The sequence below is a fragment of the Strix uralensis genome, chromosome 17, assembly GCF_047716275.1.
Source record: "Strix uralensis isolate ZFMK-TIS-50842 chromosome 17, bStrUra1, whole genome shotgun sequence".
Taxonomy (NCBI): Eukaryota; Metazoa; Chordata; class Aves; order Strigiformes; family Strigidae; genus Strix; species Strix uralensis.
Window position 1 is genome coordinate 5,298,608 of NC_133988.1, and position 22,766 is coordinate 5,321,373.

The 22,766-nt window shown below is 51.2% G+C and overlaps 1 protein-coding gene across 2 annotated transcripts in view; it reads left to right on the forward strand.

Moving 5' to 3' along the window:
- The window catches only part of SRRM4 (serine/arginine repetitive matrix 4), a 50,240-nt gene extending 28,962 nt beyond the window's left edge, over positions 1 to 21,278 (forward strand). Inside the window, exons 7-14 of one of the 2 annotated variants that reach the window (XR_012631280.1) lie at positions 606 to 704; positions 1,681 to 1,843; positions 10,236 to 10,573; positions 12,150 to 12,362; positions 12,629 to 12,739; positions 14,366 to 14,512; positions 15,121 to 18,086; positions 18,449 to 21,278. Coding sequence is in view for 1 of the 2 variants with exons in the window: in XM_074887037.1 (XP_074743138.1) it covers positions 606 to 704; positions 1,681 to 1,843; positions 10,236 to 10,573; positions 12,150 to 12,362; positions 12,629 to 12,739; positions 14,366 to 14,512; positions 15,121 to 15,385 (1,336 nt within the window). In the remaining variant the exon portion in view is untranslated. Of the gene's footprint in view, positions 1 to 605; positions 705 to 1,680; positions 1,844 to 10,235; positions 10,574 to 12,149; positions 12,363 to 12,628; positions 12,740 to 14,365; positions 14,513 to 15,120 lie in introns of both variants that reach the window. The other variant, XM_074887037.1, reaches the window with a different exon arrangement.
- The last annotated feature ends 1,488 nt before the right edge of the window (positions 21,279 to 22,766 follow it).

Below are 22,766 nucleotides of genomic sequence, written 5' to 3' on the forward strand. Positions count from 1 at the left end.
ACCCTCCCACCTAGAGAGCGTTACTGAGTGCTGTTATTTGGAACCTGTCCTGCATCTGCTCTTTAACAAGGAGGCTGCACTACAGAGAGGGCTGGAACAAGAAATGCGAGGGTTGGAATTTTGCAATGGGTGGCTGGGGGGGCATGGTGTGCTCCCCCAACAGGGCTTAGCGGTGGGAAGGTCGCAGACTGTTTCCTGGCTGTCTTAGGATAGGCTGCAGGATGAAGGGCAAGCAGATGAGCAGGCAAGCACATAGCTCTTTAAAGTCTTGAAAGCAGCAAGAATTGGTGCTGTCTGCTGCAGTCCTGCATGTTAGTCCATAGATCTTGCCCCCAGCAGGCTACAGAGCCATCCTAATAGCCTGTAGTTAAAATGCTAGCATAGATCTTGGTAGAATGGCTTGCCTTAATGTTGGCGTAGCTGTGGCGGGATGCAGAATTTCTCATGCCTTGGTGTCCTGCACAGTGTTTCATACACCAATCTCTGGTTTAAAACACAGATTTCCTTTCTGATTTGAATGTTATTGACTTCAGCCTCCAGCTGCTGGCTCCTGCGTCCCCCCAGTCTGCTAGACTAATGGTGGTTTTCCTCTCTGCTTCTTAAAGCTCTCGTGGGCGCACCCGGAAATCTCATCGCCATCGCCACCGCCACTGCCACTCTCGCTCAGAGAGCTCTGACTCCCACTCGCCCAGCTGCCGAAGCAGGTAACGTCACCGCTCCCTGAGCTGAGGGTCCTGCAGCACTTCCCAGTGGGCTCAAGGACATGATTGCTACAGTCTGTGTGATCCACAAACTCTCTGTGCAGAGCCACATCCCAGCTATGTCACATACTGGGGGTTGAGCTTCTTGTGGGCTCAGCCATAGAAGGGTTTTGCCTCAAGGAGCCGTGGCTGCAGCTTTTCGGTCCAGCAGTCACTTCCAATCCCCATGGCTGATGATCAGCCCATGACAGCTGATTCCAGCCTAGTCTCCCTTCCCCAGCCCAAGGGCTCTGTACTGCTGATGTCCCCGGAAACCCTTGAACATGGTCTTAGTAATGGAAATATACTCGCCCATGGCAATCTATAGCCACTGTCTTTGACCTGATTAAAATTTCTGTCCTGTGGATGACAGATGCATCCTGGGGCCAGCTAAGTGGATGCTGGTGCTAGACCCGGCATCACCGCAATAGAAAGTCACACAGTTTATATACATCATGAGTTCGTGTTTCACGTTTTCTGAAAGCACTTGAACAAACCACCCCCACTCTCCCACCTCACTCCTCCTAGCTACTGGGAATTTTGTTATGAAAAGCTGATGATCAGTGGGGGGAGGAATGCAATCAGTAATTGGAGGGGTGTTCATGCAAGAGCAGAGCGTGTCTTCTCTTGGAGGTTTATTACCACGGTGGCATTCAAGGCTGTGTGAAAATATTGTTTGCCTTGAGCCACCATAAAATCATGCATTGGAGATGAAATTTGAGGTTAAGGTCCAAAGTCTGGATGCAAAATATTTTTTTTTAAAGTAGAAAAGCAAAACACTCCTTTTCTCTCCCTCATGACTCCACTGAGCAGTCATGTGGAAGACCTTCTCCCACACACAATGGCCTAGCACAAAGCTGCCAAGGGTTTGTATGGAGCTGGTAACAGGCACTACTGCAATACCAAGGAATAACGGTTTGGCTGTTCATGTCTTCTGGAGGCACAGAGCCAGGTCCCGGGAGGAAGGGCGTAAAACACGGCGAAGACACTCCCGGCACCATTCAAAGATCACGGCAAAGCGAAGCTCCTCTGCAGAGGTTCAGGCCAGCCAAAAAGCCAGCCAAACCCTTCCGCTCTACAGCTTCCTGTCTCCTAAGGAAGTAGTAAGTATTATACACTGCGCTTCTTTGCTTGAACTAGCCACAGGAATCTGGGCAAGAAATCTGATATGAAATTTTTATAACTCAATTATAGTGATGTTAGACAAAGTTGGTTAAAACTGTATTATTTATTAATGGTGCTGTTCTCCAATGTATTTAAAGTCATTCCTTCCTTCAGCACTTTCACACCAAGGGTGGGGTTGAAGAGGCGAAAAATTTGCAAAGGCTCTAGCCTATGAATAATGAATTGAGGACATTTAACAAAAACCAGTGGCCTCCAGCAATGATATTTTACAGGGAAGTGTTTGTTATGCAGCCTTTGCTCAGCTGGATGTGAACTTAATTCACTGGTGTTCACGTCCAAAAGTTTGGTCCTTCAGGGGAAGAAAGGGAATCAAACATATATAAAAGAAACATTTACATTTAATGAGTTGGTGATTATTGGCAGGGGATGTTTTCTGACTATCAGGATCCTTCTCAGATCACTGTTGTTCTGGACTGACAAGCCCAGGGGCCAAATTCGGAACTTATGAGCAGCTCTCATTGATGCTAATGGGAAGTGCATGTGCAGCCGAGGGTAAAATCAGGCTCAGTGCCTTGGGATGTTTTTCCATATACATGGAAAGAGATGATATAATACATGCCTTAGAATTGAGGGAGAAAGAGATGGAGAGGAATATTAGATAGAGATTGATATGAAGTCTTCCTTTTCCTTTGTTCCCAGTAGCTGCAAAGCAGAGGTATGATACTCTTTGATCATGGTGTTAGTATCTGATAGGCATTCTGGAGAGATAAATTGCTACATAGGACTCAAGGTAGTGCAGAATCTGGTACTCGTGTGTGGATGTGTAACGTTGGAGGTGTCTTGAGTACAGAGTCCTCCAAGACCCAAAGTGGTATGTAATGGGGAACTGATTTTCTCCTTTAGGCCCAGTCATCCGTTGGAAATAGCTCAGCCATACGCAGTAGCTACATCAGATATGAGATAGATAGTGCCAGCAAGAGGAGAGACTTTATCCGCTCACCCACACAGACAGCGTTCTTATCAAAATACACAGAGATTATACGTGGGTACAGACAGGCACAAGCTGTCTCTCAACATTATAGATATGCATATTTGCTCTCGTTATATACATCTACTGAGTGTGTAGTGCACATGTGAGTCATTGCTTATAAAACCATATAAGGTAGAGTGAATAGCAGAACCTGCACACCACACTTAGATGCGTGCGTGTGTGCGCACATGCAAAGAAGGAATAACAACGGATGAAGCTTTTACTGCCAGGAGCCAGGGGTGTTGCCCTCTGTCAACTTGGGAAGGTAGGAATGAGTTAAGAGCTCCTCTCAAAAAGACAACTAGTCAAAGACTGCATCATGTAACCAGGTTGTTTTTTGGTTCAAGCTGTATATTTTACATAAATGTGTTCAAGTCTAAGCCTGGTTTTTAATTGGTACTAGGTTTCCTCTCTCTGAAGCCAGGCTCCCTGAGTCCTGTGAGGCCGACTGCCAGCTGTTCTGTTCCCTGAGCAAGAGTAAACTCTAATTTAAAATTGTAAAAGCTTTAAAATGAGCTAAATTCAAGCATGCTGCACTCCCCTTTCCACTTGCTTCACTCTGAGCACGCAAGCTGCAGGGCAGGGAAAATCAGAGCTCTATAGTTACAGATGCAAGGGATGGATGCAAAGTAAAACTCATCAGGCCCTGCTGCATTCTTTCTAGTAAGGGTTAATAACACAGGCAAATATTTCAATCACTAAAAGGCATCAGTACCTTTACTATGCAACCCACTGGTGTCCTTTTGTTCCCAAAAAGAAGTACGCTCTCTTGGGACATCATTCAAAAGGCATTTAAGCACTTGTTTAAATTGAAGCCCCTGGTTAGGTGCTGCCCCTGAAATTTTTCAGAATAAGGTCATTAAATATCATGTACGCTCAAAACTGGCAAGGGAAAAATGGAATGGGAACTTTTAGTCTCATTTATTAATGACTGTATACAACTCTTTGATGCCTCTCCTTTTTGTGAGTTAAATGGTTGCTCTATAAATACGCTTAGTTCTGTCAGAATCTACTTTGAGAGCAGCCTGGATGTGTTATGAAATGAAAATGTGCTCTTGCAGAAAATGTTTATCACATATCAAAAAAAAAAAAAATACCGGAAAAGAAAAGATTTTGTGGAAAATTCCAGAATTGGGATTAAAACCCGCCATGTTTCAGTCCCCTATGGGGGTTGGTGTGCCACACTCCCTACCCTTCCCTCTGGTCCAGGCTTCTGAGCCAAGCCATCCTTACCTGGGGAGATGCATTGTCGTATCTCCAAAGGAAAGGGATTGTCCAGGGAGAGCCCCAACGTGCAGAAGAGACCCAGAGAGGCAATACACAATCTCCTGTGAGGTAATGCTATAGTACTTCCAAAGCAAAGATTTTGCTTTTTAAGCCAATTTTTATTCTATATTCTTTTTCTTCTGAAAATGTGAAGCACTTTGTGGTAAATTCTGCCACCTCCACCCCGCAGGTTTGTTTTCCTTCCTTTCTACTGGAACAGCCACAATTTCTAACTAGGTCTACCTGTAATTTATGAGGGATAAAACCTACAAAATAATGCCCTGCCCATGCATCTACCTTGCTGCTTCTTTCCCTCTTGCCTTTGTACGTAAGTTGATGCATGCACACATTCACTCATGCACACACACCCCAAAGTTCCCTGCTACTTTTCTTTTTGGCAGTGAATTTCCAAGCTTCACTCTCTCATTCTCCCTTTAATCCCACGCAGCTGCAATAGCCACCTATTGAGAATAGGATTGTGGGTCTGTGCCTCAGCATGCGGAGAAACTGTGGGTAATATGCAGCATCTATTTATGAACAGAATACCCTGAACCCGCTGCAGACACTTTATTCCACACTGACACAAATGTATTACATGCCACTGTGCTTTCAGTTGAGCAGTGCAATATAAATACCTGCAGGGTATGAATCTAATTGCCTTTGTTGTACCTGATGAAGATAACTGCACGCTGCATATGCTTTCCTTGCCAGCTCCTTTACTTCCACTGAAACTCATTTACGATGTCACAAATTAACACAGGCTTGAGCCAGATTTTCCGTGAGGCTCGGTGGGGTACAGTTGTTCCAAATGATGCTGTTTATTTTTGTGTTTATGTGTCTGCAAAAGGTAGAAGTGGGGAAATACTGTGCAAGGGCTGGGACAGCGTGTACAGGAGGGCTCAGGAAACCTTATAGCAGACCTGCATATTGGCTTGCTGTTGCTATCTGTTTTCTAGCCTGGGTTTTGGTTTACACAGGGAAAGCTATTCTTTCAACTGTTAGGCAGCATGTTTCCGACAACAAACAGGGCCTGTTAGGAGCAGAAAGGCAAAGCCTTCCATAGATATGGAAGTTGTTCTCTTTTTGCTTTTTCTTTTCTCCCCTCCCAGCCAGGGGACTGCGGTTATCCCTGGTTATTTCCCAGTAAATTCACAGCTCAGGGAGGCCAGCAGCCTGGGCTGAAGGAGGGATGCCTGCAGCCATTCAAGGGCTGTGCTCTACATCAGGTACCAGAGGAGTTTGTGGAAGGCAAACCCTTGCTCCCAAGTAGTGCCAGCCTGGCCCAAGCAGAGAGGGGGACACCCTGGTCTGTGTCACATAACACTGGCTGCACCCCAGCAGGCTGAAAAGATCTTTGCAAAGGAACAAATCTTTGCCTGGCATTCGCAGGAATTTACCCCAGCACCAGATCTGTGAGCCAGGCTGCTCAGCAGTGTTGCCATCCAGCCCCAAATAACCCAAGACCAGACCTTGCAGGGACAGTTATGCCATTGCCTCCATGGTCCTGGACTTAGCTTAGCCCTTGTGGTAGAAAAAGCCTCCCCCTGAACTCTCCATCCACCAAAAAAAAAAAAAAAAGGATACTTTTCACTCAATATTCCTTGAGTCAGGGATTCATAGTTGTGAAACAAGGGTTTATATTGTACTCCTACAGCACTGCTAATTTTTTTGTACTACGTTAATAAGACGTTGGCTTTTCAGCTGGGGCAAATCATCAGCAGAGTTGAAGGCCTCCCCCTGACCCCCTGCTCTGGAAGAGGGAGGTACCCCCGAGCAGGCACACAGCCTCGTTCCCTGAGCAGCCCCTCTCAGCAGGTGCTGCTCCCCGTGCCAGCAGCTCCTCGGCAGATGTCTGCCGGGCCCTTGCTGAGAGCAAGGCTTGCCGGGGTCACTGGTGCAAGTTTTTTTTATTCCTTTCATTATCACAATGCACAGAAAAAAAGGGAAAGGGAGACATTATGCACCTCTGAAAAGGAAATTAACTCCACTTTGAAGTGAGTTGCAAAACAAGAGAAAAAAGACCCAAGAAAGAAATCCTCCAACTATAAGTACGGTTGTGCCATGTTGCTTGTTGATGGGTCTCAGTCCCCTTATGGCTGAGAAAATGTATAGTCATCTCCTGCCTCAGGGCTGTTTGCAGCACAGTAAATGGACTTGTTCAGTTTAATTGGAAGACGAGTAGTGATTGTATTTTTGTAACCCATTAGACTGTGCTGCCTCTTGGTCTAGGATTGCACTCCAAATTACAGTCTGGAGTATGAGTGAGAGCCTCATTTCTACTCCCCCTTCATCTTGATTAAATAATGATTTGAAACAAAAAAATCCAATAAATATATATCTTGGGTTCCCTTGAGGGCAGCAGTAGGTCCCCTGCTGAAAGCTGGAGGAAGCAAAGTTCACTGAGATTATTTAATTACTTATTAGAGAGGGGGGAAGAAAATCCAAATGTTCGCATAGAGAAAATTAGATTCATGAAAGAGCAGGCTCTTTTAAGACACCCTGGAAAAATAAAAAGCCATTAGAATTCAATTGCACTCCACACAGTGTTTTCAGATGTGGCACTTTGTTTCCATCTCATGTGGCTGGCATGCCTTTCAGAAGCAGTAAAATGGGACCAGAAGCAAAACCAAAGTCATCAGATGGAGAATTTGCCTGAGCAGACAGGCAAGTTAAGCACCTTGAGACTTGTCCTGGCTCTGGCTGCAGGACAGAAATGTCCCCCAGAGCCCACGGCACGCTACTGGCTACAGCCTGGTGCCCCAAGGTGGCCGGGCTGGGAAGCTGCTGTGTGTCCCCCCAGCACCTGCCTTGACCCAGCCAGACCCTGCAGCCCTCACAAGGACAGTGGGCTCTGTATTTCACCAATATCCACATGTTGCCTCTTCCCAGAGTGCTGCTACCACCGATGCTGAGCTACAGAGGAGCTTGTTGATCTCCTGGTCATTTGACAGATTTTTGCGATGTGCTGACAACAGTTGCTACTTTGAAGGTAGACTTCAGCGAAGGCAAAGCAAAAGCATGCATCCCAGGTCCCAGCGGCAGTCTTAAAAGCTGTTTCAGAAATGCCAAGACACTGCTGTATTTCTTGGCAGAAATAAAAGCTTTTTGGTTTAGACTGGTAGGGAAAAGAAGCAAGGTGTTTGTGTGTGCGATGCCAAGGTCAGTGTCCCTTAGAGCAGCCCCATGCCTGCTCCAGGCCTTTCCTACGTCTGTAACCCGGGAGTATATCACGTGGTGGTTTTATGCCTGTAAATGAAACGTGGTCAAAAGCTGGTTGTCTCTTGGTTAGGGTTCAGATCTAATGCAAACAATAACCCACCTTTTAAAAAAATATCTGGTGCCATATTTGAAAGAGCAATCCTGTATCTTCTGGGATGTGGTTGGGGAGAGTGCAGTGGTTCATAGCAAGGAGGCAGTTCTCTCAGGGCTCTTTATGTGGCATAGGGTTTCAGAAAGAACTGGTGAAAAATACCTGTCTCTCTTATGCTCCTTTGACATTTCAGTTTCTACTGGAGTAATTAAGGACTGGTAGAGAAGTGCTAGAGCTGAGAAGTAGCAAGAAGCAGTACCAGATGCTGAAATGAGGACTTGCAATCTGTGTCTCCACTCATTCCTAGCTGGGAACGTTTAGGAGACGTTTCTGCTCTGCCCAGGGCTTCTGCGTGGAAGGTGCAAGATGGCTAGTGAAGAAGGATCATTTCATTTCCCACGTCTGCTGCTGGGGCTCCCAATGCCTCTGAGTTAGGTCTGAGCATGGCTGAGAAGTTAGTATGGGGTGGGGATGGGGGAGTGCCCAGCTCCAGTATGGATTTGCTGGGATGAACTAATTCCTGTCCCTCTGTCCCTTATCCCAGAAGTAGTAATATCTCTCTCTCTAGCAATATAGGAAGTACTTGGAGATCCTCCAACAGCAGGTGTTTTCAGAGTGTGAGGATGTTGTAGGCAGTCATCATTCTGCAGACTGTGTGCTGAGAGCCGCTGTGTGTGTTGGTAGCTCTGCTCTGGTTTCAGTCACTGCTGGATCAGCACATGTGTTTGAGTCAGCCGTCCCTGTCCCAGTTAGCACCGCTTGAACTAGGTCGAGAGCAACACCCCCCCACACACCTTGAAGGGACACAGATCAGATGCCGGGGCAGGAGGGTGGATGTGAAGGCACCATGGGATGAAGGAGCTCCATGTAAACGGTGGCACAGGCTGGGTCTTGTACTCCTCTGTGGATGAGAAAGAGCCCTGTCCCTGTGCCAGCTGGTCCAGGGCTAAGCCTTCCAAAGGGACTGGCCCTGGCCCTGCCGTGTGACAACTGAGCCAGGTCTCCTCTGCGTGGTTTTCTGGGCTCAGAATACCCCAGATCTGTGAGGGCATGGCCCAGGTCCCCAGTGTAGAGAGCACGGCATAGAGGGAGGGCACTGTGTGCCCCAGAGCGCAGCGTGAGGACGTGTGCAGGTGTTTGAGGGAGCACAGCTTGCTGGGAACACGTTGGAGGATGATCCTGAGCGGGAGGGAACCAAATCTAAGGACCCTGGACCAAACCTTATGGGTGGGAATAAGGGGAGCAGAGCATCTGAGTGAAAGAGGAGGAGGCCACACAAGAGTGCAGATGTGCTGGGTCCGCATTTGGCCCTAATCCTCACCCCATGCAAGGGCAGACATTAGCACTAACATAAAACACTCAAATGATGTAAATCCCCTTGGTGGTGCTCAGGGTCCCAGACAACAGCCCTACCCAGGGCAGCCTGTGTGGGTTTGGGGTCCTTGCTGACCCGGTTGGGTTCAGCAACCCATCAAACCCCAGCCAGGGTATGGCTGAACCCCCACACAGAGGCTGGCAGGAGCAGGGCTGCCATCCCCTTCCCCATAAGTCTCCAATGCAGCACAGGGTGGGGGGGGATATTTTTCCTCCTCTACTTAATTTTTTTTACTTCTTCCCCTCACTTGAGTTCCCTTTGTCACTTCCATGAAACCCAAGGGGATTTAGTGCAAGCTGCGACGTTTCAGCACAAGCGATCAGCCTCCAGGAACAGGCTGGCCAGCCTAATTTAAAGCAGAAGGAAACAAAAATGAATAATAAGTGAGACAAGCAAGCAGACAAAAAGCAGTCATGACATTTGCATAGAGGAGGCAAGTGAACAGTTGGCAGTGTGGATTGAAGAGAGGGTTTATGTTTTTTTCATGTAATTTGAGACTCTAATGATGGACTTATGTTGCCCGCTCTTCCTTTTTTCTTACACCTTACCTACTAAAGGAGGAGTTCTTGATGGGTAAGTGGATGCTATCCGCAAGACACCAGGGAATTTATTAGAGGTCACTCGAGTGCATTAGCTATATCTTCTTCAGGGGGAAAAAAAGCACACAAAGAAGTATCTGTATACCTTTTGTTTCCAGAGGGATTTTTCTTTTTTTCCCCTCCCCCTTCCTTTTTTCTTTTTTTCCTTTTTTTTTTTTTTTAATTTCAAAGCAATAAACTTGTTTATTTGCCAGTTTTAACTTTGTGCAGAAGCCCTTGATTTGATTTGATTTTTCTTTGCTTATTTCAGTGACATTCATTCAGCCTCTTTAAGGAAGCTTAAAAAAGTCACTCATTTAAGATTTTGTTTCAGTTTTGTTTTCTTTCCAAGGATTAAGTAGGTTTTTTATATGTATACACCCGTTTCTTTTTTTTTTTTTTTCTCCCCCTCTTTAAGGTTAAATAAGGGCTTTGTCCTCTGTTATACCTTTTTTATTTAGTTATTTTGATTCTTTGGTTGCCCGTTTACTTTGTTGAACTCCTTTGTTTAACATGAATCGCATGCTGATACTCTTTGCATGATCTCTAAATCTTCCCGTTATCATAGCAGGGGGAAAAGAAGTTTCTTCTTACTGTGGATTTCTTTCAGGGATATGTGCTTTTGTTTTCTTCGCCTCTTTCTTCTTTTTCTTTCTTTCTTTCTTACTTTGTTTCTTTCCTTTCCTTTTGTTTCAGTGCATCATGATGGTAAAATTTCTGGGTTTAATTAAAAAAAAAAGCAAAGTAAAACCAAAAAAACAACCCCCCCAAAACCCGTTCAAACAATGCCAAATGGCTTTTTTGCTTTCAGATCTCTCAGTCAGGGTCTTCTGCTGACCTCTTTACCAAAACAGACAGCCCGCCTGGCAACCTAGCCAGCCAGAACGGAGAGTATCATGAATATGACTCAGGAAACGATACTTCCTCCCCTCCCTCCACTCAAACGAGCTCATCCAGGTCAAAGGACAGCCAGGAGAAAAGAAGTCTAGTCCATGATGGCTTTGGCCATGCCTTCTCGTCCGGGAAGCCCAAACTGGCCAACAGCGATAACAGCTCTGATTCAGGAAATTCCTTCACCAGTTGCTTTTCCCAGACCAAGGGAACAGCTTTGGAAAATCTGTCTCCAGATGCCCAGGGACAAGACCGAAGGTCAGTGATTACCAGTAGCTGCTGCTGGCAGCCAAATACCTGGTACGTTGTTGCTCTGTATCTCCTGCCCGCTCGCCAGTTGCAGTGGTGAGCTGGCAGGGAGGTTTTTGTGGTCTGGAGGCAGTTAGATATAAATCAGACCCACGGTCTTGCCAGTCTGGAGTCCAGAACCCAGCAATGACCAATACTGTAGCCTGAGGAGGAAGATGAAAACCCAGCCATCACGCCCCTGGGCATCGCCTGTGCCGGCTCTTCTGGCATTGATGTCGCTAATGCCCTGGGTCGAGCTGTGTCCTGAACACATCCCTGCCCAGCTGGATGTGACCATGTCAAAGGAAAGAATCACTGGTGCTTCTGGGCAAAATCTCAAAGGTGCATCAGGGGCTTGCCATGCTAATTCTCCCTCTCTGCTTACTGTGGGGAAGGGAAGCGGGGTTCATTTTCACTAAAACCATTACGGGCTGTTCTTTCACCTGTCCAATGAGCCAAATCCAGCCTGCCCCTTCCCAGCTCATTCAGAACTGGTCCTGGGTGACAAGATAGCATCTCCTGCAGATGGGGAGCACAGGGAAGGGCTAGTACCTCGCTGACTGCAGGGTAACACAGCAGCAGCTCTGTGTGCTGGGGCCATGGGGCATCAGGGCCTGGGGCAGGAGTCAACCATCTGGTGCTGCAGGTCATCATCAGGAGAGGGAAGTAGATGTCAGGCTCCATCACCACCTCCCATTCCTGGGGGTTTGCCAGGTGATGTTGGGGATGAAGGTACTGAAGCGCGGTGGCTGGTACACAAGGCTATGCTCAGGCAGCAGTGTTAGGAAGCTCTTCCAGCTCAGGCCCTTGGATCTTAAAGGCTGAAGAGCCAGAATGTGGTCTGGGGGTGGGAGCACTGAATGAGAGAGGAGAGGGAGCCAGGGGAATTGGTGTTAGGAAGAAAAAGCCCTCAATTTTCAGTCAGAGGGTAAAATTTTAGGGCTGTGTATACTTTTCACATTGTGACTCCAGTGGGATAACTCTGCCTTCACATGGGTGGAGCTGGGATTGCAGCTGGCCCTAGCCGTTGGGAGGCTGCCTCGCTGCTGGGCTCTAACCCCAGTTCATACCCAGAGCACTTCTGGAAGCGGAGGAATTCAGGCAGCCCTGTCCAAAGGCAACAGGACCTGCCTGCTCATGCTGCTCCACAGCCAGGCTGGAGCACAGGCCCTTGCCCTGCCATGCTCTGGCTTTCCCTCGCTCCAGCACTTCTCACCTTGCTCCCTCCCCAGGACCTGCACTGCTCGCTGGCCTGAGCCAGGCTCTGCCAACCACACACCTCTGGTGTATGGGCCATGGGGCACCACCTGAGACCTCTTCCACAGCCCTTCCCTGGCACAGCCTGGAGGGTGAGCTCCTAGGCTCTGACCCACACACACAGGGTCTCCTGCAACAGCAGCCTGGGGAGCCGGGAGGTCTTTTTTATCCCCAGATGGGGAATGGGAGGATGGGAGTTCTTGTTGGCTGGAGCATGGTGCTCCCCTCAGCCAGGGACCGGTCCTAGTTCAGCCACAGCTTCAATGACTGTCCAAATATATGTTCACAGAGGGTGCCTGTCCTTGTGTCTCAGCTGTTCAGAGGAGAAGAAGCGAAACTTCCTCCCGTCCTCAACCCACAGCTCCCCGCTGAGGCCGTGCTCCCGCAGCGAGTCGTACACCAGCACAGGCAGATCCTCCCCCCACTCCAGCCGCTCCCGCTCCTCACACCACAAGGCCTCTCCCAGGTACTCCCGAAGCAGGTCCTGCTCTTCAGGAAAGAGGTAAGGCCAGCTAAAATGGCTGTCTCTGTGAGCCTGGGCAATGTCTAACTCTTGCAGGCTGGCAGGCTCCTTGCAGTAGGAGGTGTAAGAGTTTGGGGGGTGCCTAGGGACCCACATAGCTTGGGGTGAACTGGCCACCCACAGCTGAGCTGACACCCTGAAATATGGGGCATCTCTTACTCCCCAAGAGCCCAGATTCGGAGGAGTCTGGTACAGCATCACCCTCCAGCACCTTTAACTCTTTTATGGTTCTTGCCTATCCCCAGGTCTTCTTCACGTTCCCCCAGCTATTCCTCCAAATCCTGCAAAAAAAGTCCTGAGAGCAGGAGTTCAAGGCCTCGTCGGAGCCCCAGTTACTCCCGCTACAGCCCTAGCAGGTACAGCTGTCTCCTCATGTGATATCTGCTGCCTCATTCTTTCCCACCGCCTCCATCACTTGTTTGGGTTCCAGCACACTTGCTGGCTCCTGCCAGCCCCAAACTGCTCCCTCAGCTTCCTCACTGGGTGCTTTAGTCCTCAGCACCAGGGTGAGAAGGAGCAGGGGGACACGGAGTAAGGCATATGGCAGTATGTTATGTTGGCCCTCAGTCCAGTGGAAATTTCTCACCATTTATTGCCCCAGAGCTGGTGCTGGTTGCAGAGGGAAGAGCCCAGAGATAAGCCTTTCACTTTTCGTGGGAAAAGCAGATTTCCTATAGCCAAGGACTGCCCTGCATTGATTCAGGGGAATTTCAATCAAAGCACTTTAGGGGTAGGTTTCTGGGAAGGAGACCTGCTTTATCCCTGGCTTTGAAGCATCATGGTATCTCACAGACAGAGTGTGTGGCAGGTGAAGTGCCTGTTCCTCCGCTCTGAGCTCTTGCGGGGAACACGCAGCGCAGTCGAGAGTGCGCAGATGGCTGCTCGGTGGTGCTTGCCAGGGCCTCGTGCGAGTGGGAGATGCCTCATAGGAAAACCCGGGGAGAGCCCCTCTCCATCGTGCTGGTGTAAACGGTGGGCAGAGCGTTAGGCTCCGGTTGGGTCTGCCCACAGCTTTCATCGCCCAAGGAGCCTGCTGCAGCCCTTGTCAGAGAGGGATCTTATTGCAGGAGGGAAAGACCCCACTTTTCAAGGGTCGTGGCTCTACCAAAGAGTAGTCAGGCCCTGGGAAGTGCCCCTGCCGCATGGGCAGATGCCAGGTACCCTCATGCTGGCACTCACACAGCCTTGCAGAGGGAAACACAGTCCAGGCAACTCTGCTCCTTTCACACACCCTAGAAAACACACATCTCATAGCTCAGCCCTAGTAGAGATGCCTTTGGGCAGGTTTTTCTGGTAACATTTCTGCTGCTGTGAACATTTTGCACCCTTAAAATGTTACATTCCCAGGGTCTGATTCGTGCAGGCTGTTACAATCCCGGTGCTGGTATAGGAGAACATTTCCTGCGTGCAAGGATCAGGCCCTTGACCTGTAACATGTTGCTTTGCAGATGGCATTGAGCAGGGTGTACGAAGTCAGCTACACTCCACAGAAGGGCCTGTGCTGACGTGTACGGGAATTTAACAAAAGAGAAAACCATAGCAACACCAGCACTCCTGAGGAGCCGTGCGGAGCCGCACAGCCCTGCAGGGATACCGGGGGCCCTCCACTTACGTGGGGGCTGCTGGCAGAGTTGTTCTCGCCTTCCTCTGCGGCATGGCCAGCCAGAGCAATTTTAGTAGAGTTAAATACAGAGTGTATCCACAGACACAGGTACGTGGAAGCCATCTTAGCTTGGCAGCACAGGACCACCAGGAGACACTGCTGAAACCCCAAACGCAATTAGCAGGTGTCCAGCCAGATGAGTGTCCCTTTGTCCAGCTAAGTGAGTGTGCGCAGGGCTGGTGCCACTTTGGTTAGAGTGGTCCCTCTTGGAGCGGAGTGTCCTCTGCTCATCTGTGCCTTCACGGGTCATCGCCTCCACATCCAAAACCCACGCCACAAAAACCCAGCAGTGACTGTTTCCAACCTGTGCCTTCCCCAGAGACCGTGAGCGAGAGCACAAGTACAGCTCCAGTGAGAAGGAGTCGCACAGGGAGCGTGACCGGCAGCGGCGGCGACGGTCCTATTCGCCCCTGAGGAAACGCAGGAGAGACTCTCCCAGCCACCTCGAAGCTCGGCGCATCACGAGGTAAGGCCGTGCGGCCCCATCGTTGGGAGGCAGGCTCAGCTGGCGCTCCCCTGGGGGATGAGGGCTGGCCTTGGGTCCCAGCCCTTGCCAGCGGAGGTTTCTGCAGGAGAAGACCAGTTGATTCCTGGATCCTGATCAGCAGGCCCTTCTGCCCCTCCTACAGCCTGGGGATTTCCAGCTACAGGCAGAGGGAGGATGGGGGCGGGGGGGGGGTGTCTCATTTACAACAGCTGAATCCAAAAGGCAGATGAAGTCAGAGCAGGGACTCACCCCTCATGTGCCAGGAGCATCCCCCACAGGCTTTTTGTTTCACCCTCTCCTGTGGTAAATGTCCCACACTGTCGAGAAAGTCAAATATGGCCTCTAACCTTCACAGTGAGGGCTCTTTGGGACAACATCAAGCAGAGCCCAGCCTCACACTTGGTGCCTGGGACATTCCCCAGGGCTGTGGCGGTGGGTGGTTTGAATCCCAAGGCCTGTCAGCTACCTGATCTCTTACTTTTTTTTCTTTTAAACACAGTCACGTTTTTGGGGAGTGTTGTGCAGAGTAAACAGTGCTTTTTGGAGATTTTGGCGGTAAATCTACCCGTGTCTCTCTGTCCCCACAGCGCCCGCAAACGCCCCATCCCCTACTACCGCCCCAGTCCCTCCTCCTCCAGCAGCGCCAGCAGCTATTCCTCCTGGTACAGCAGCTTCAGCCGCTCCCCGAGCCGGAGCCGGAGCTACTCCAGCTACCGGACAAGCCGGAGCCGAAGCTGGAGCAGCAGCAGCGCCGAGGGCAGGAGCCGCAGCCGGAGTTCGGGCCCCAGGAGCAGCCGCAGCAGGAGCAGGAGCTATGACTCAGGAGGCAGCTCCGACAGCCTGCGTCGCTAGGGAGTGCCGCGGACCGGCTCGTGTGCTGGCGTCGCCTCCAAATTCCTGGCATTCTCCGCTTCCTTCCCACCTACCTGGCCATCGATAGCAATCATCCCCAGTACTGATGTGGTGGCAGCGCTGGGTCCCCCTTCCCCAGTTCGGAGTAGGAGCCCTGGTGCGCCCGGTGCAGCCCCCTCGGCACCTCTCGGAGTGGGTGGATCGGTCCCAGCTCCCCAGGCCAGGGCTGGAAGAAGGGTCGGTGCTTTACAGAGGCTCTGTCACTACAGGCCTGCTCCATCCTCCCTGACGTCCCCGTCTCCCCATCGCTGCCGCTCTCCAGAGCACTACCAGCTGGTCCAAAGGAAAGAATTCAGCTCCTTGCCCTTCTGCCAAACCAGGAACCAGCAAATTAATTTCTGTTGGAGGGAGAGACCCAGTTAGGGAGGAATTTGCTGGGAAGCTTTGGTGATGAGTGGGAGTGACCTGTCCCCACCAAGGCAAATATCAGGTCCCTCGGGTCTCTCCTCCAGAGTTTCTGCCCACTCTGCAGCAAGCCTTTCCCATGAGAGAATATTTATTTATTGCTGGTCAGCCAGTCCTTGCTATAAATAGAAGTCTAGAAATCCCTCCTGACGTAATTCCTGGGGAAAAAAAAACACATTCCCTCTCTTTCTCCTGCCCTTTCCTACCAGGTATGCATCATCTTTCTCCGGGTTGTTTTATCCCCCCCAGCACTGTGACTTGCTTGCACACAAACTGCTGAGATCTGAAGTAGATGGGGGGCCAGTGGGGTACAAGGGAGAGGGGAGCTGGTGCCACGCTGTGCGCCGAGGGTCAGGCCAAGGCGTGAGAGATAGGGGCTGGGGGGTTCCCTTCTCGGAGGAACCCTCTGGCAGTTTGGGTTTAGGTTTTTCAGAAGGGAGCCTTGCCCTTGGTGTGCAATGCTGGTGGGACTGTAAGGAGATAGGGAGATAGCCCAGCTGTGGGGTGTAGGGAGAGCACACAGGGTTAAAAGGGCACTGCTTGAGCCAGGGGACCCCCATCCCCCTTCCTCATAGCAGGCAGCAATTTTAAGCAGTGTCAGGAGGATTTCAGGAAATCATTTCTCCTTGAGACCCTCAGGCTCCCCTGAGGCAGGATTAGCAGCCCCGTCTCAGGGCCTGGATGCCCTCGTGCTCAGTTTGTCGCTGGGAGGACAGAGCAGTGCAGGGGGACAGAAAGGACCCCCCACTAATTGCCTGGTTTTCCAAGGAGCCGCAGGCAGCGGCAGGAGGGCCCGGCCTGCCTGGGCGGCCCTGGGCCCCGGGGTTTTGTCTCCCTGCCAGGCCTGCCAGCCCAGCTGCCTGCGCAATTACTGTGTTTTGCAGGGTAACAAAGGCTTCTCCCAGCACAGGCTGAGCTGGTGCTGAGGAGTTTCTTTCTCTTACAACACCTGGGTGCATAGAGACGCTAATTTGGGTTTAAGACTTCCCTCCCTCCCTCCCTTTTTCCATCCCCTCCCCTTCCATCCTGCATGATTATTAACGAGTTTGGGCTTAATGAGTCAAGGAGGTGTGTCATTTAAGTGTCACAGAAAGGGCTAAGTGGAGCCAGCATCTGGTGGAGGAGGAGAGGGGCTTGAAAGAAATGCAACCCCCCCACCAGCTAAAGAGTCACCTACAGCCCCCCAGCCCGCAGGCAGCCGTAAAGGGGCAAAGCCAGCGGAGGAAGGCCAAGGGCTGTGCGGTGTCTGGTGGAGTTGGCTGATCGCCTTAGCAAGCACAGAAACCTGTCATCTGTTGGAAAGCACAGCAGCGTGGGGTGTATTTCCACCTGGGTGGTACGAGGGGAAGTTTTATGCCAGGTGTCCCTTTTTCCCAGTATCCTTCCTACTGCTGGTCCCCCTTGTCCTGTGCCTTCAACCCCCAAAGCCCCCCCTTTTCCCAGCCCCTCATTCCCTGCCTTGCTCGCTGCAGGTAATGTGAGGATGAGGGTGGCCAAGGCAGAGAGCTGGGCACTGGTGTGGTCAGTGGCTTGGTGGGGACATGTGTCTGTCTCCTGGGAGGCCGCTTTCTAGGACACAGAGAAAAGTGTTCCTGGTAGGGCTGAGCAAACGCTCTAGGGCTGTGCTTGAGGGATCAAAGACGGGGTGTTTTTGCACTGGGGTGCCACTGCCTCCCCTGCTGTGCTGGCCCTGACAGCGGCCCCTTGGCCATCTTCTGCAGTGACCTCCCTTTCTTGTAAAGGGCTGAAAACCTCACGCTTCTTCCCCAAAGAGTCTCTCCCAGTCTGATACTGAAACGCCCCATCCTTCTGCTCCCCGGGAAGACCCCAAGGCAGTGATGGGAGCCCAAACCCCAGACCTACCACTTCAAGTGTAGCCTCATGCTCCTTAACACCCCCTAACGCACACATGCATCTGTAGCAAGGAAGCAGCGAGTCAGGACATCAAAAACTAGGAAAGAAAAGAAGAGGGGCTTTGTGCAACTGGTGTAAATATCAAACACAACACTGACTTGAGTTCCTCGTGGCTGGGGACGGATGGTTGAAGCACCGCGTCCGGGTCAGCAGCACTCACTGGCCGTGGGACGGGAGATGACTCTGCGAGTTGCGTGGGCTGACGGCAGCTCTCGGACCCGTCTGGCTGATCCGTGCTTCAAAGTCTGCCTCTGCTTGGACAGTCCGTGGCAGCTCAACGCTCCTGGGGTTTCCCGAGCAGAATTGCGTTGGAGTAAACCTTGTAATTTATTTATTTATTTATTTATTATTATTGTTATTCTATTTTTAATTGTATGTCAGAATGGATGCAGGTGGTCACTGTTACCGGTATTTATTTATTATCTTTTTTTTTTTTTTTCCAAACAATAAGTTATTTTTGGATCTATTTGTTTGTTTGAATGTATCCATGCCGCTGTTCTTGTGTAAAGGTTTACAGCACTGGCCCCTCTCGGTGAAGTGACTGGAGGAGTGACAGTCACTCCTGCAGCCAACGTGTCCCTTTGTCTGTGCTCTCTGGAGCAGGGCGGAGAGCGTGTGACGGACAGAGGCATGCAGGGCAGAGCTGTTTGTGTTTCCATATTAAAATCTAGGGTTTCTCATTAGATTTGTGCAGGAACGCGATGGATGTGACCACAGAAACGGGCCTAGGACTGCACGGAGGTGACAGCGAGGGTCTTCTCGCCAACCAGCTGAGCAACGGGGTGTTTGTGGTGCTGCAAGGGGAAGTCTCCTCCCGGCCCGTGCTCGCGCCGGCCGGGTGCCAGCTGGCCACCGCTGCTGTTTCCCTTGGCTCCGCAGCCAGCGCACAGCCCGAAACTGAGCTGCTCTGCACAGGCACCGCTGGTTTCCCTGGGAGGATGCCGTCGCTAGGACTCCCCTGCCGTGTTTATCGCTGCACAATGACCCACCCATGGAAAAACTAAAGAAACGAGACCGTGAGAGAGTGATCCGTGCTGAAGATGCTTGCAAAATCCAGCCTCTGGTGACAGGACCTAACCAAGTCTGTGTGTGTATGTGTACGTGTATATGTGCACATCTGCATATACATATGAGTTTTCCTCCGTGGTGGTATTTATTTTTTAACTTATTTAAAATTTTTAGTACAACCTGGAACATCACCCTCCCTGTCAGTGGACAGCTGGGTTTTCCGTCGGTTTGCGTGAAGCCCATGAGCTTTTCTGTCTCTGTGCCTTTTGCCAGTGCTTTTTTTTTAAGGTTGTTTCACTCGTTCATTGCTTTTAAGGATTTTTTTCTCCACGTCCAGCGTCTCAGGTTGCTGCTGGTGCTTTCTGCAGAGAGCAGCATTCACCTGGTGGAAAGGCAACTCGGTCATTTTGGTGTTGGTGAATCACTGCTTGCCTGTGGTCGGTTGCACGAGGGATGCCCAGGGTCAGCTGCAGCCTCAACGCTTCAGGAAAATCTCTCAGCCATTTTTTGGAGGCCCTATCTCAGAGGGTTTTGCTTTCCGTAAACACAGAGGCTCTTTCCCACCCACGAGTTTGTTTTCATCCCACAAGTGCCCCAGTTTCCTTTCCCTGGCAGAGCGCACATCACAACACCCACTCCCAAATGTCCCCGACCCCAGAGTCGTGCTGTCAGCTCTCCCCGCTCCCTGGACCTGCCTTGGCTCTGGGTTTGTCACACCAAGCGAGGCTCATCCCACCTCTCCCAACCCCAGCCAGGCTCCAGAAAACCCAACACAATCTCTGCAGGTTTGCTGAAGATAAGGGATATTTTAAAGCACTGTTTTGTTACTTCTTTTCTTCATGGGTTACAGCACTCAGCTGAGCATTGCTTTATGTTGACTGCAACTTTTCTCAATGTTTTTGTTGTTTTGGGGGACTGAATTTGGACCAAACTTGTCTGCAACAGCCAATCACTGTTATTTTGCTATGCATTGTACATATGTTGAAAAGGCTGAGAGGATTTAGCTTCTATTTAATATTTATTTCTTCTATTTATTGAGCATTACTTAAAAAAAGATATTGGGTCTTGCCATTGGGTCCATGAAGGAAGGAGCCTTTGAGGTGTTGCCATATACATTAGAGAGAGGTTATCAGAGACGTGAATTACTGAGGCTGTCACCTGCTGGCATGGAGGCATCTGGCAGACAAATTAGGCTCATTTGGAGCTCAACCCCCAGTGATTTAGGGAGGAACCTCATTTAGATGGAGATGAACAAGGCAGGGGAAAATCCTCCATCTTCTTGGACCAGCTTCTATTGACAAATCACAACCCCCTGGAAAGGTGCTGGGCATTCAGAGGCAACAGGCCAGCTGTGGCAGAGGAATAACCCTGCTCTTCCAGCTCCGTGCTGCGTAGGTAGAGCTCCTTGGATTGTCAGAGATCCCCGGAGATCTCTGATCTCCCACCACTCACCCCCTCTTGGCTCTCTCGTTACTGGGGAAAGAGGGGACTTGTCACCCTTTCATTGATGCAAGGAGAGGGATAGGGTTGAAGTGACTTGCTGTGGTCTCTGCCAGGAAGCAAGGATGTCCAGCCTGCCCCATCCTGAGACCCTCATCCTTGTGCCATGTCCTACTTTGCCCCCTTCCCTGAGCTTTGTGCCAGAACCAGCAGCTTTGCCCGGGCGTGAGCTCAGGAAAGGTGGCCAGGACAGGACAGGACGGGGGAAGTCTCTCCTGTCATCTCTGACACTAGCTGGAGCTTGCTGCAGGCGTCCTCCCCCAGCTTTGAAAAAGCTAAAAATCACGACCTGTGCCAGTGTCACTCCACCGACACCACAGCCATTGTCCTCTTCACCTGCAGAGCTGCCCGGGCTGGCAGAGGGTGGATACAGCTCCGGTGTCGGCAGGCGAGTGCCCAGCGCCGGGCTGCTCCCGCATCGCTGGCCAGGAGCTGCGCGGCGCTCAGCCTCGGGGCTCTCAGGATATTTGTTTGAGAAAGGGATGGATTCAGGTGCCTAAGTGAAGACTTTGCCCTTTAGTGTCCTGTGGGGTTTTATTACCTCTTTACCAGGGAATAAATAATTCTCATGAGTTTTGCTGCTACCTGGAAGTTTGCACATGACCAGGATGGTCTCCGAAGCACTGGTACATCTGCTGTCGTAGCAAGAGCTTTGTGGTCAAGCATCCCGAGTTTTGGGCTATTGCCTAGAGAACAACACCCTGAACCTCACTGGCCTGGGGGCAGCTCTCCGCCTTTGAAACCCAGGGAATGAGAAGATTGAGTACAAAAGTCAAGACGTGAGAAAAGCCGCGAGGAAAATGGTGTCTCTGTTTTCCCCCCTGTTGGTCGATTCCTTACCAAATGACACCGCTGCATCTGTTCATTTGACTTCACTGTAAAACCCCCTTTGCTCTCCATCGAAATGCATACTGTATTCTTTAGTCTTCCTGGGGTATTTGAGTTGTTAGCCTGGTTAGAAAAAGGGTTCCAATAAAGGTTCAGACAGTATTTCCTTCTCATCGCAGCCCGGTTTGTCATGTTCCTTTTGGATCCGACTGTGCGCGGTGGGATATTTTGGGTTGTTTCAGCTGCTCTGAAGGGAAGGGCATGTGCCTCCTCTCCCAGCTGCCAAGGACTGGCTCCTCGGGGCACTGAAGCAAAAAAAGTTGTGGGCTAGTATTTCTGGCAGCTCTCACTTCCCTGCTGGGCCAGGCTTTTGCTGCCCTTTGCCAGGCACTTTGGATCCCCTTGCCCTGTTCAGGCACCGGTAGCCCAAGCCAGAAATGCAGCCGTCTCCCCGTGGAGGTCACTGTTTGGGATCGCTGGTGCTCTCCCCGGAGCTGTGCCCTTCCCTGCCCACACAGGCCTCTCTCCAAGCCCTGCACGGTGCTCCCACGCCACAGGGTCCTGCTGCAGTCACCTCCTTGGCAGGAACCAGGGCACTCCCCCATGAGCAACAGGGCGGTGGGGACTCTCCGTCACCCCAGATGATGCCCCTCACCCTGGGGTGCTCCCCTGGACTGGCTGGAAGCCCCACAGGGGAGCAGTAGCACTGGACCAGGTCCCCGTGCTGTTCACAACAGGGCTCAGATGGGCACCCAGGAAGGGTCTGGCCGCAGCATGGATGGATCCAGGGGACGCGGGGCAGCGTCCGCAGGTCAATCGGAGGAGGAGGGAGGCTGTGAGGCCACTTCATGCTTCCCAGAACTGATGTTCTGGGGCCAGCTCAGTGGTGAGAGGCAGCCGGGAGATTTGGAGTGACAACAGGAGCTAAATTGGGATGGCCCAGAGACAGCAAGAGCCGGCGGGAGGGGACGTGTGACTAATCGGGATAAACAAGGCGACAGGGAGGATTCCTAGCCAGGGAGGGAGGGTGGCCTGGAGCTACATGGGGAATCGTGGGACTGGAGATGTTAGGAGGCTCCTGGAAACACAGCAGGATCATGGGGCACCCCACAACCTCCTCAGGACTTGTCCCCCTCTCCCCATGGGCTGGTGTTTGCCCGAGTGGGTACAGAGCTGGGCGTTGAGGTGATCCTGCTCCCCAGCCAAGGCGAGAGGTGCCCAGCTGAGCTCAGGCTCAGTGTGTGGCGATGTTCCCCAGGACACCCTGCTGTCACCCCTGGGCAGCAGGAGCCCCCAGCCTGGCAGGGGCAGCTGGGCAGGACAAGAGGATGGAGGGGGATGCTCTGCCTCTCTGCTGGCAGCTGCCTCCCTGCACCCAGGGGTGCTCAGCCAGCACCTGGGACCTCCCCAGGCATCTCCAGGCATCCACCTCAGTCCCCAGGGAGACCCCCATGATGGCTGACTGTCCCCACACATGGTGGGGGTGAAGGAGCTGAGCACAAGGGAGTAGCCCTACCCTGCGCCACGAGAGGCAGCTCCCTCCCCCAGCGATGCCGCGTCGGTGCAGCATGATTAATGCCCTTGGAGTGACCAGCGGCTGAATTGCTGCGCGGCCTGCGCTGCATTAAAGTCTTCCTGCTGTAATTAGTTCCATCAAGTCTATTAG